General features: G+C 42.2%; 1 protein-coding gene across 4 annotated transcripts in view; it reads left to right on the top strand.

Annotated features, from left to right (window-relative positions):
• The window catches only part of KIT (KIT proto-oncogene, receptor tyrosine kinase), an 82061-nt gene that overhangs the window by 29330 nt on the left and 39562 nt on the right, over positions 1-13169 (top strand). For all 4 annotated transcript variants that reach the window (XM_066386156.1, XM_066386157.1, XM_066386159.1 and 1 more), the window contains exons 2-4: positions 5905-6174; positions 8754-9035; positions 10498-10634. In XM_066386156.1, coding sequence (XP_066242253.1) covers positions 5905-6174; positions 8754-9035; positions 10498-10634 — 689 coding nt within the window. The remainder of the gene's footprint in view (positions 1-5904; positions 6175-8753; positions 9036-10497; positions 10635-13169) is intronic.

The following is a 13169-nucleotide window of genomic DNA, read 5'->3' on the forward strand; positions in this document are numbered from 1 at the left end:
CCTTCTGACTATTGTGAATAATGCTGCTATAAACATGAGTGTGCAAAAATGTTTGTGTGTGTTCCTGCTTTCCATTCTTTGGGTATGGTTGAATTTTATACTCGTAAAAAAGCATCTGGAGGTATGTTGGCATATGTATTGATACCTTGTTAAAATCTTACATTGTTGACTGTTCACATGTGCCCCTTCCTCCCTTATTTTTGCTCTTTGATTACAAGGCCTGTCTGCTAGGTTCAGCAGTTAGCAGGTTTCTGAATAAATGTTTGCTGAATAGTTCCTGGAGTTCCTAACTCTGAGCCATCGTTGACTAGAGTAGTGGATCCCCAAAATGGTGGGGTCTGTTTGTTTTTATTTTTGCTCATTAATTAACCTGTGTTTAGGGAACAGAAAATACTTTTAAACACTTTTAACATTAGATTTAGGCAAACATAATTAGGAAAGTACTTTTTTTTTTTTTTTTTTTTTTTTTTTTTTTAGCAAGAGAAACAGAGAGAGGGATAGATAGGAACAGACAGGCAGACAAGGAGAGAGATGAGAAGCATCAATTCTTTGTTGCAACACCTTAGTTGTTCATTGATTGCTTTCTCATATGTGCCTTGACTGGGGGGCTCCAGCAAAGTGAGTGACCCCCTTGCTCAAGCCAGCGACCTTGGGGTCATATCTATGATCCCATGCTCAAACCAGCAACCTTAGGGATTCGAACCTGGGTCCTCTGCATTCCAGGCCGATACTCTATCCACTGTGCCACTGCCTGGTCAGGTGGGAAGTACACTTTCTAATGCAGAGAGTCTGGATGGAAGTAAAACCCAATTCAACAAACATCTGTTAAGAACTTAACTGTACTAGACATGTTTCAAAATGTGTAATTTCAGAACTCATCTGGAATACCTTATTGATACTGAATTTTAAATATAATAAAGGTAGAAAGGTAGGTATATATGTACACACACACACCTTTTAACATGAATCTCCATAATTTTTTTTTATTGTGAGAACATTATAACGACATTCAAAGTAGTATGGGAAAAAAGAATAAATAATACAGTCCTTCTCGAATATGTTTTATTTTAATAGTGTGAGTTCGAGAGTTGAACTTATAAATAATTTAGAAAATACCATCTTGAATGCTCCCAGTGGTAATGATTTTTAAAATTTATTTTTTAAAATCTTAGTAGTAAAGCATAAACTAGTGATCTCAAATTTGAAGGCTCATTTATTGTAGGTATCCATCTTAGTTTAGTGGGTGAATTCAGCCAGTCCCTTTTCTTAATGAGGAAGCAGAATTGACATCTGTCCTCTTTTGGGGACAGGTCAGTGGACCCTTGACAGCTGTTATAGGGGCTGGGTGTTTAGGAACCCCGCCTCTCTTTCATCTTTTAAATATGTTCAGGGGTTGCAGGGAGTGTTTTTATGACTATGCCAGGGGGGAGATTACACTTTATAAGTCTTACTCTGAGGGCTTTAAGACCTTGGAGTAGTGGGTAGGAAGGTCAGCTGTAAGTGGAAACCACTACTGCCTCAGTGTGAACCATGTGGTTGATAGGCTGGACATGTTGGTAGGACTTAGTGAGGACAGGCAGTCATGACCTAGAGTGGTGAGTGAACAACCTCCCTGATGACGGGGCTTCCCACACGACAGGAAGGGGACTGCCTCAGTGTGAACCATGTGGTTGATAGGCTGGACATGTTGGTAGGACTTAGTGAGGACAGGCAGTCATGACCTGGAGTGGTGAGTGAACAACCTCCGTGACAGGGCTTCCCACACGACAGGGAGGGGAGCTGCTGCCTGGGGCACGGGCAGAAAAATGAGCGTGTCAGGGAGTGAGATTGTCTGCGGGATCCTTAGGCAGCCAGCCTCTCTTGTCGGAGAGGCAGGTTGGCTCCAGGGGGAACAGAGAGAGATGAACCCCCTGAAAGTGCTTTGTAAGTTATACCTGAGGTCAGTGTTAGCTGCTGTCTCTCTTAGAGTTTTTGAGACTGGGGGTGAGGTTATGAAGTAGGATAAGTTGGGGTGGGTGGACAGAGGCTGGAGGCATGGAGACCTTCTAGGAGAGGATTCGAAAGGATGTATGGTGGAGAGTTTGAAGGAAGGAGTTGCTCCCAAGGAAAGGAGGAGTCAGGCAGGAATCCATTTGGGAAAGAACAGAACCATGCACAGTCAGGACGGATTGGAGGAGTGTTAAGAGGTTCTGTTTTTAGAATAATTGTATTAAATATTATGTTTTCTATGTGTCCAAGCACAGTTCTGAGTGCTTTACATAACAGTCTTATGAAAATAGGTGCTATGATTGCCCCTACTTTTCGGATGAGGAAACTGAGGCAGAATTGAGGAGTAGCTTGCCTAAGGATCGCCTACTCAGGAAGTGGCAGAGCAGGATGCTGATCTAGACAGTCTTCATTCAAGAGCCAAGCTCTTACCTAGTATGCCTCCTGCTTTTCTATAAGAGCCAGCATTTATTAAAAACCGCTCAGTCCTCTGTTAAGCTCCCTGCACGTATTTATTGCATTTGACTCTCATAAGGACTCCCATGAGATGGAAGTTTTTTTTTATCATCATTTTTCAGATGTGGAAACTTGGACAGAAAGAGGTTGAGTGGCCTTAGGTCACACAGCCAGGCCTTGCCTACATTGGCATGGTAGGTTTCCAGAAGTTAGAAACATTTATTTGCCTGGATTGCAACATCTCCATGTGTCCTTAAGATCCAGTCATGAGAAAATTGAATTGATTGACGTTCTTTGCTTGCGATACCGATTCTTTAAGAATTTTTGGATTGAATTTCCTGTCAACATCACTACTTGGAACTACTGCCATTTTAAAGAGGATACATAATTGAGATAATAGCGTCTCTATTTATTGCTGTCCTCGTTTTCATTATTTTAATACTCTGTATGACTGAAAATAAACCCAACCACTTCATTTCCATATCCTGGCTGTTCATTTAGACGCTGAGCCTACTGGGCACAGATAATCTCATCTATAGCACTTCTCATGTTATTGGTGATTAGTAACACTTGATGATTATAATTGACCTTACTGTTATCTTCTACGAATCAAGGCTGCTGAGTGTCTTCTGAGCTGGGGTGTATATTGCATGACATCATGGAGATGCAATTGATTATGCCAGGTTGCAGAGCACCTGCATGAAATCTGGATGACAAACTGGAATTGAGACTAGTCATGTGTACACACCTGCAGGGGATGACATTGGCCTCTTAGAGCATATTCAGTCCGTCTCTCTCCACGGATTCTCCCTTTTATCTTCAGATGTCAACGGGTCTTTGGTTTTCTTTCAGGTCTAACCGTCGACAAAAGATCTGTTTCTTTGCCTTCTCTTGCTATAGCTCTCCAAGGAGAGGGTTGTGCTTGCAGCCTTTAACCTTGGAGCAAACAGAAAATCCCACTCAACTGAAATTGTACTCTTGGCTTTCCTGTGTCTCTTTCTAACCAGCTTTGGGGACGGCTGTTCCTGTTCGTTTCCTTCGATCTTGAGCGGCATCTGCCCTAGAACCCACCCCCCTTCCCCTTGAAACCTCTGAACTGTCGTTGCCTTCTTTGTGTCTTTAGCTTTTCCCCTTTCATTCTGGTGGTCTTTTTTTTCTTTTTGTCTCTCTTGACATTTTCCTGTACCTTCTTAGCTGGAAGAGCCGTCCAAGATGTATACTCAGTGTGCTTCTCTTATTTCAGCAGACTCTTTCTCTTGATTTTCTGATCCCAGTCTTTTCACTTCACACATGATTGCTCTACCTCCACCATCTGAATGAAGTTCAGAACGTAAGCGAGAAGTCCATCCATCTACCGCCCAGGTAGCACCTGGGAGCAGGTCCCTTGCCTCTCCTGCCCCAGCCCCTGTGTGGCCCCATCTCCCTGCCCCAGCCACCCTGACCTTGCTGACTTTCTTGGTATGGCATCTTCTCGCTGCCTTTGCCTCCCACCAGTCCCCTCTCTACCTGGCTTGGGTGACTTTTACTCCTTATTCATAACTCTGGTCCGTTCTTGTCTCCAGCGCTGTATGTGTGTAGAGGGGGTACATACACTCTGCACATGAGGCATTTTCTCTGTGAACCTACAGAAGGGATTGAAAGCCCCCCCCCCCCATCTCCTTAGAGTTTTATTTTCCTCTTGCACCAGCCCACCTCACTCCGGGGACTTTTTCTTTTCTCCGTCATCCTGGTCATCCAGGACTCAACCTTTTGTATTTTTCACTGTACTATAACCTATAATTATTCATCTGTTTTTCCACTGACAGTATATTTTATCTTCCTCTTTACTCCCAAATCCTTATATGTAGGTACTTACTGCTTTGCCTCCCCGAGGACCAGAGCTTTTTACTGATCTCCCTGAATCTAGCTGATCTCTGGTATCTCAGTCTGCATGTCATTTGTCTACTGGGAGACCGGTGGTGACTCTACGTGGTCTCTGTGGACGGATCTATACCAGAGGTATTCCGGGCTGGATGATCAGGCTCCCTCCCACTTAGCCTGCTCAGTCTTAAACCTCACGTGATGTCCATGGGGAACCCCATTTCCATCCAGGCTGGTCTTTGTATGGCTCTACGGAAACCAACCCTTTTCTCAAGCTGTGTTCTCATCCGCCTCTTCTTGATATCATCAAAGGCCAGCAGCACATCTCTTAATTTTTTCTTCAGTCCAAACCTATGTCTTGTAGCTATGTGTCAATTACTCTGACACTTGAGCAGTGTGTTGAAGCTTTGGAGTGAGGCTTACACATAGAGACTACATGTCACAGTTCCATGGACTTTCTTCCAGCACCTGGGACAACGCTTCTGCAAATCATACAGTCATAATTAATGAACAGATGTTTGCTTTTATGCCCCAGATGCATGAATGAATGAGTGCATTGGCTGCTGTGAATTTTCCAAAGCTCAAGTTTTTATATTCACAGTCTGAAGTTTCCATCTTTTTTTTTTTTTTTTCTGAAGCTGGAAACGGGGAGAGACAGACAGATTCCTGCATGCGCCCGAACGGGATCCACCCGGCACGCCCACCAGGGGTGACGCTCTGCCCCTCCGGGGCGTCACTCTGCCAGAGCCCTCTAGCACCTGGGGCAGAGGCCAAGGAGCCATCCCCAGCGCCCAGGCCATCTTTGCTCCAATGGAGCCTTGGCTGCGGGAGGGGGGGGGGGGTGGAGAAGCAGATGGGAGCTTCTCCTATGTGCCCTGGCCGGGAATCGAACCCGGGTCCCCCGCACGCCAGGCCAACACTCTACCGCTGAGCCAACCAGCCAGGGCCTGAAGTTTCCATCTTTAAACTACTTTCCTACCATAGGAAACCTATCCAGGTATTAGGTGGATCAGACTGCAAGCCATCATTTGCCATGAAATACCTCGTGGTCTGATCTTGATTTTTATTTTCTGCCTTATTGTCTGAAACTCATAAAGAATACTCCTTTTGATGAGTATCGCCATAGAAGGAGGACTTCATAGAAATCACTGAATTAAAAAAGCTTTTAAGAAAAACCCAAGCTATGTCATCATCCTATGCATTTTGCCAAAAGAGTGACAGGCCAATAGTTTTTGTTTTTATAGTGTGAGATTTTGTTGTTTTTACTCCGGGCGTCAGCATGTTAGTATTATCGCAATGGCCCGTGTTCGGAAAGGAATTTTGACCCCACTGTAAGTTTAACCTAGAGAAGGCCCGGACATCCAGCAAGTCTTGGCTTGCACACCAAGTGTGACCCTCAGGATTAATTGCAGAAAATAACTTAATTTTCTAGATGAACTTAAGGGACTTTAAACAGAACTCTTTCTGACTATAAATAGCAGAGCAGCGTTGTCCTATTTTTATTGTAGAGTACACAGAAGATGGAAATCAATATTGGAAGAGATGCTTTATTTCGCCAAGGAAAAAGATCAGACTCAACACGATTCTCATTTTTCTTGGCAGGCTCTGCTCAACCATCTGTGAGTCCAGGGGAGCTGTCTCCACCATCCATCCATCCAGCAAAACCAGAGTTAATAGTCAGTGCTGGCGACGAGATTAGGCTGTTATGCTCTGATCCAGGATTTGTCAAATGGACTTTCAAGACCCTGGGTCTAGAGAGTGAGAAAAGGCACAATGAATGGATCACAGAGAAAGCGGAGGCCACCAATACAGGCAATTATACGTGCACCAATGAGGGTGGCCTCAGCAGTTCCATTTATGTGTTTGTGAGAGGTAAGTGTCCAGCTTTCTTTGATGCTGTGCTTCAGAGAACTTAATATCCTGTTCTTAATTATGGATGACTAAGCTATGGCCAGAGTAGTACTGGCTGGGTCTAGAAAGCCTAAAACAAATTTTTCTTTGTTAGTTTCTCCCTCTTTTGATACATAGTGGCTTTGGGCATGATTCCAGCTTGAAGGTCTGCAAGGCTGTGACACTCTCCCTAATGAGATTACAATATGGTTAGCCCATTCGTCCTGGGGCTCTGGGTAAACCCTGAGAATAAATGAGGCCCTTTGGGAAGGTTGCATTCTAATACCTTGCCATCTCAGATACTCCCACTTAGTAAAAAACGCTTCAGGGAACTAAAGGCCTCCAAAGGCCTACACAGACCAGCACTTCAAAAGAACTGACCCACTTTTAGGGAGTAAACTCAGAAAAATAACTCAGTCAGCAAAGCACCCCTTGTCCTTCCTAGCTTCTTAATAGTTGTCAGTTGATTCATTTAAAATGTTTGTGACCTCTTAGACACAAAAGAAAAATGTGATAGTTGGATTTCTGTAACTCATTTCCTGTGATGGATTCAGTGATTCATCTATGTTTGTGCTTTTAATATCTTTGTCTGGAGGAATTATGTTGGGGGTGGGGGTGGAAGAGGAGTACCTTTTTGTTAATATAAGAGCTGGAAGCTTAAGAGACACAGCCGAGTCAGAAAGAGAAGCTCAGGGCCCGCATCTAGTCCTCGGCTTGTACCTGGACTGGGGCTGTCATTGAAACAAGCCTGAGAAGGGGGCCTCGTCCAAGGTATTGTGGAAGAGTAATGAATAAATTTATCCCAAATTGTAGACCTGAGCATCCTCAAGAGTCTCAGTTCCTCCCTGCAACATTTGATAAGATCACCTGCCCTGTCTCCTTTGCTTAGTTGTTATTAAGGTAACAGAATTGTGCACATTCTAGCTTTTGCAGGGTTCAGAAGGTTAAGCCCGAGTTGGCGAGAAGGGCAGCTGTGAAATTGACTCTGCCTCTTCTTCACTGATGTCCTGTTTTTCCCTAGTTGGGGAGCTGAAGAGAAAGACACAGCAAGAGGCCACAGCTCGGCCTCTGGGTGTGGTTCCTTAACCGTTGAGCCAACAGCCCGTGTGCTGTGCTGTGACAGGTACTCTGTCTTTTCCACGTGGTGATAAATAGCATTCTGCTTATTGGTAGGATGGGCTGGACAACTGATGAAATGTGGAAAACTGCTGAATTAGTTAAGTCAGTCTCACAGAACTCACACGTTTTCTTTATAAGGAAAGTCATCCTCAATCACTTAGAACTATACTTCGTTATTACTGATACAGAACCCAGGTTTGCAGCAATGAAGGAACTCAAGGTATTGTTGCAGAGGTTAGACTGCAGCCACTGAGAGAGTAGATGGGAAAATAACCCACTCTGGCCTCGGACCCATGTTCACCCATCATGCAGGAGTTTATTCACAGAATAAATGTAAGGCTGGGAGTGACATAATTCATTTTGGAAAACTTATAAAACGGGTCAAAATTAAATGGCAAGGAGTATATTTAAATTATATTGATTTTTGTGGCACATTCTAATTTCCAGATGGAAAGGATAGCTATAAAACAATTAAATTAAATGTCATCTGTTGGCCCAACCACGTATCTGTATTATCTGAACACAGTAAAGGGCGGCGGCGTATTGTGCATGCAGAATGAGGTTTGTCTGCTGATATGGGGCCCCAGTCTGCCTGAGGCTTTCCCAGACCACGTCTGCCCTCGTGGCGTCACTATGAATCGTACCCCCTGTCACTCACAAGGGTTCTGGTTCGATGATAGAGTACCGTATTTGCCATGGAATTCCTGAAGTTCCCCAAATCCCCTTGTGCATCTGAAATTATTTGATTCCCAGAAGTTATAGTTAAACGTAACTTTTAAGGAATTTGAATGGAGTGAGGCCCACATGTGTATTTGTACTGGGTGGCCTGCTAGAGTGTTCTAGATTCTCTTCAGGAGCTGAAAGACCCTGGAGCCTGGGCCGCCGGCAAGGGCCCACCCGGAGAGGTGAGAGCAAGAGCACCTTTGCCTGACCCTAGTAGATGTCACCAGACAGCTTATTCTTGGCCCATGCTCCTTGAAGTATTACCTGTTGCAGAAAAAGAGTGGTGGTTATCATAAAATAGTCTCAGTTTTGAGTGCACAGATTTTGGTGCCAGTCAGAGCTGGGTTTGATTTCTGCCTAACCATTTCTGCGCCGTGACATTTTAGGGGAGTCTTGCTTTTTTGAGACTTCAGTTTCTTCCTCTCTAGAATGGGAAGAACAGTAGTTCTTATCATACCAGGGGTATTTGAGAATTAAATAAAGTATATAAAGTATGCAATGGTCCAAGCTTAGTGCCCGACACATGGGAACAGTTTAATAAACATTAACGCTTATTTGTTAGTATTACTTGGAAAAATTGCACTTTTCCTGCAAAGAAAAGAGTCATCAGCCATTTGATCCACTGGGAATTGCTGTCATGAAAGCTAGCATTTTCTTTTAAAAGTGTCTTCAGTGTCTGTGGCCAGCCATTCAAACTGCTCATTTTTGATTTGCTACAGATCCTGCAAAGCTTTTCCTTGTGGTCCTTCCCTTGTACGGGAAAGAAGGCAATGATACACTGGTCCGCTGTCCTCTGACTGACCCAGAAGTGACCAATTACTCCCTGACGGGGTGCGAGGGGAAACCCCTTCCCAAGGACCTGACGACCGTTGCCGACCCCAAGGCCGGCATCACCATCAGGAACGTGAAGCGCGAGTACCACAAGCTCTGCCTGCACTGCTCTGCGGACAAGGACGGCGCGTCGGTGCTGTCCAAGAAGTTCACCCTGAAAGTGCGGGCAGGTATGTGCCTTGAGGACTTTCCTCTGGGACTTGGAGCATCTGTTGGCCCACAGAAGAATTCTCTCTTCTTAGTGGTCCGTCTTAGCATAGCCAGTCAAGCAGCTGGCTCTTCAATGTCCTCATCTTCAAAATAATGTCAGCTGCTTGTGAATTCTGTATCTCCTGGTCCATACCCCATACGACCAGTGCATGACTACCTTCCGCTGGATGTGTCTACCGTAGATTGAAATTTAGACTGGACTGGGGACAGCCATTAAACCTATTGACGTTAGGACAGAGTTTCATAAATGCATGAAGCGTTCCTTCCAAGAGAAATCCATTGGGAAGCTCTAGTTACACTGTTTGAAAAGATTAGCATACAAATTATTCACTCCTTGATTTGTTATTGATATATATGAGTTTACTTTCCCTTCAGCTCTTCAGTTATTTAATTTTAATGCATTCTCAGACTATTCATAATCCAAGGAGGAAGGTACCAACTGACTGTGGACCTTACCACTATTGTGGCATTCTGAAAAATATTTTGGTAGCAGGAATATGTCTAGATTTTGCATCTCACAGAACATCTTATTCAACACCGGTTGGCATTCAGCTATTAAATAGTTTTAAAAGGCTTTTGAAGAAATATGCGCACTGGAATTAAGGAAATTTTGATGATTTAAGACCTGGGGTTTTTAGAAATGAGCAAGATACTATTTTTACAACACATGGGAAAGAAGCCTGTTTGGCTAAAAGAATATTCAGGGGATCCTTGGGTTATGGTAGTCTCAACATAGGACGTTTCAAGTGTACAATACTCATTCCCATAAAAGCTTAAAAAAATGGAGACATGAGTGTTTCGGCTTGTGCTATTAGCATCATACTCCTGGACTACACGGGCGAACTAGTTGGTTTGCACGCAGCGGAAGACTACACGGTAATGCAGTGTATGAGTAAGGGAGTCAGCGTCCCCCATTGCGCTTACCTACACCGTTTTGGACTGTTAAAAGCGCAGGTATTTCATTTGTGTTAGGCTAGGGTGTGTTTTGACCTACACCAAAATTTGGGTTACATCAGTCATAGGAATGGAACTGTGTGGTAACCCAAGGACCCCGCCGTAATTAGTTGTAGGTCAGGTCTTTACAAAACCATCAAGGTTGTGTGAGAGGAAGATTAAAGCTGCTTCACTATGTCAGGGCTTCTGCCTCTTTCCAAATAACATTGTCCTGGAGCATTATAATCTCAGAGTAGACATTCCTGTATTTTTCACTCAATATTAATGAATTTACTTGAAGGATGCATGATTTAATTGCTGATGTCTTGAGATATGCAAGTAATACATACCAGTTAGTACCACACTTTATATTTTACTTGAAAGATGCCCAAATCAGCTGTGTGTGCATTTGAGGAAAAATGGTAAATTAAGAGGGCGATGCTCTGATAGCACAGATTATTTGAGGCCTGCGTTTCTTTTTTATTCTAGCCATTAGAGCTGTACCGGTTGTGTCTGTGTCCAAAGCAAGCTACCTTCTTAGGGAAGGGGAAGAGTTTACAGCAATATGCTTGATAAATGATGTGTCCAGTTCCGTGGACTCAATGTGGATAAAGGAAAACAGTCAGGTGAGCGGATTGTTCCCTTCATTTTTCTCAATATGCCCTTCTCTTTATGTGGACGATTTTCACATTTTTAAAAAAAGTCTATTAATTGTCCTGGGGGATGGCTCAGCTGGTGTGTCTGTCTGAGGTGGAGATGCATATTTCCCCTTTCATAACGCCGTATGTGGATGTGTGCACTCATTATTGGTAACAAGCCAATGCCATTTTGTAAATTTGTTTTAGAAAATCTAAGAGAGAACTTCAGAATTATGTTATTACTTTATGCTGTTTCTTTGAATGACGTTAATAGGGAAATAAAAAAAAACAACTAATGGTTAACTGTATAAATACCTTGATTTTTAAAGCTATTATTGATACTATTCTGGCTAGATTATTTAAAATATTGGGAAGAGTTGCCAATTTTTTTTCTTCCCTATTTAGAAAGAATAAAAGCGATTAACCAGGAAGCTGTTTCCGCCCCCACAGAGTGGATTCTCCATTTGAGAGATGGGTTGTTTTTTTTTGTTTTTTTTTTTTTTGTATGGATGTGATTTCTTCCTTTGAGGCTGGTTACCTGAGATCAAGTTGCTAATGGTTTTCTATTTGTTTTAGTTGAGATTAATAAGACGGTTATCTTTGATCTGAAACATTTGTACATGTTTAAGTTCTCATTCATTTAACAAATGTATATTGAACGTCTGGATGTCAGATTACTATATTAGGCATATCTTAAAATTAAATTTTAGCCAGTTGTATTTGAGGGTTTTTTTCTCTCTAAATACTCATATTAATAGCAGGGTCTTTAAAATATCTAATTTCTCTAATATTTTGTTTCCAGTTTTCATTCACTGAGTTTTCACTAGTTTTTGCTTGAGTAATCTTGACCGTCTAGTCAATGAGCTGTCACAGTGGTTTTCTTTAGTACACATGTATGCATTATATTGGGAAAGAGAAGTGCTATATTTTTCTCTTCCAATTTCTCTTCTTCCTCTTCATGCCCTATATTCAACAATGGCAATTTCATGCCTTTTAAAAGAATTCTTTGCTTAAACAAGTAACCATGGTGATTAGCATAATACAAAGCATGATGATGGTATTCATGTAGACCTGTGATAGATGATACCTTACTAAATGAAGCCTGCCATTGACTAGGAGAATAGATTGTCCTGTACACTTGTCCTTTCAAACCAATGGCTCAGAGAAATGGGTGTTAGTTTCTATACTGTATAATTTAATAAAAAACAGTAGCATATGTATGGATTTTTGACTAACCTAACACAACACAGTCCTGTATTAATTGGCTTTCTATAATTCTTGATTTCAGATGAGAGAACAGTTTAGTCTGTGTGTGTATTTGAGCTTCAGTGTAACTTAAAAATTAGCCTTTTTGAGATGAGAAATTAAATTGCCCCAGGCAGTTTGGTTCTGAACTATTTTTCCCAGGAGCCCTGCATGCCATTCCCAATTAATCCACCGGCACTGGTAGATAAGCCGTCAGTGTTGGGAGCTCTTTGGGGAAATCCCAGTGTGCCCCTCCAAGGGTTAAGGAAAACCACATCACGTGCAAGCAATATGTAATGTGCGACTTGCAGATGGGACTCATGGCTCGGTGCCAAGGTTCATCTACAAATCTTTTATTGATATCCTTTGACTTAATTTGGAATACTTAGCACTGTTAGCACTCTCAAATTATCTTAAAAATCCATAGTATTTGATTCTGTTGAGAGTAAGTTTAACTCAGTGAAATTTAGGTTAAACTTTTAGTTTTTACAGTTGTTTTGTTTTCAAATGTTAGAGACTCTGGAGTTTGTTCAACACTTGGGAATCTTTTTTTTTTTAATTATTTTTTAAAAATTTGTTTTTCTTTTTTTTAAATTAATTGTAATGGGGTGACATTGATAAATCAGGACACATATGTTCAGAGAGAACATCTCCAGGTTATTTTGACATTTGATTATGCTGCATTCTCATAACACTTGTGAATCTTGCTTAGCTTTTGTAAAGCTTATAAACCCTTGTGTTTTGACCTGCTTTTGATTATAATCTTTGACAGTATCCTAAATTATGGTTTTTGGGTTTCGGTGTTGATATTGCATCATTTATGACCAGGCTATTTCTTCTGGTACCGACGTGATCAGTGTCTCTGTTTAGCTCCCCATTGTAGACTCTTGGGCTCTTTCAAGAACTATAAAGGAGGACACCCGAAATCTAGAATGTGGTATGTTATCTGTCCATTGTCATCTGCCTTCACAGAGGAGAAGTCTGTGACATAGTGAACTGGGAAAGGCTAGAGAGGATGTCACTTCACCTCGCAACTGCATCTTCTTAACACTTGATCTTATGCAGTGAAATGGCAGATGTCTGCCGATTAATTATGAGAAGACTCTCTTAGAAGGGAGTATTTTAAAATCTACATAGCACATCTAACTGCAGAGGCCTTTATAGAGCTTTGTTCCCTCATTCTCGTTTAGAAACAAAAGACTAGAGGTACCCCTTGACTTGTCCAGGATCTCACAATTAGTTAACAAAAAGGCTTCTCATTTTATTTCAAAGCTTTCA

This window comes from Saccopteryx leptura, chromosome 5 (genome assembly GCF_036850995.1).
Source record: "Saccopteryx leptura isolate mSacLep1 chromosome 5, mSacLep1_pri_phased_curated, whole genome shotgun sequence".
NCBI classification, from domain to species: domain Eukaryota; kingdom Metazoa; phylum Chordata; class Mammalia; order Chiroptera; family Emballonuridae; genus Saccopteryx; species Saccopteryx leptura.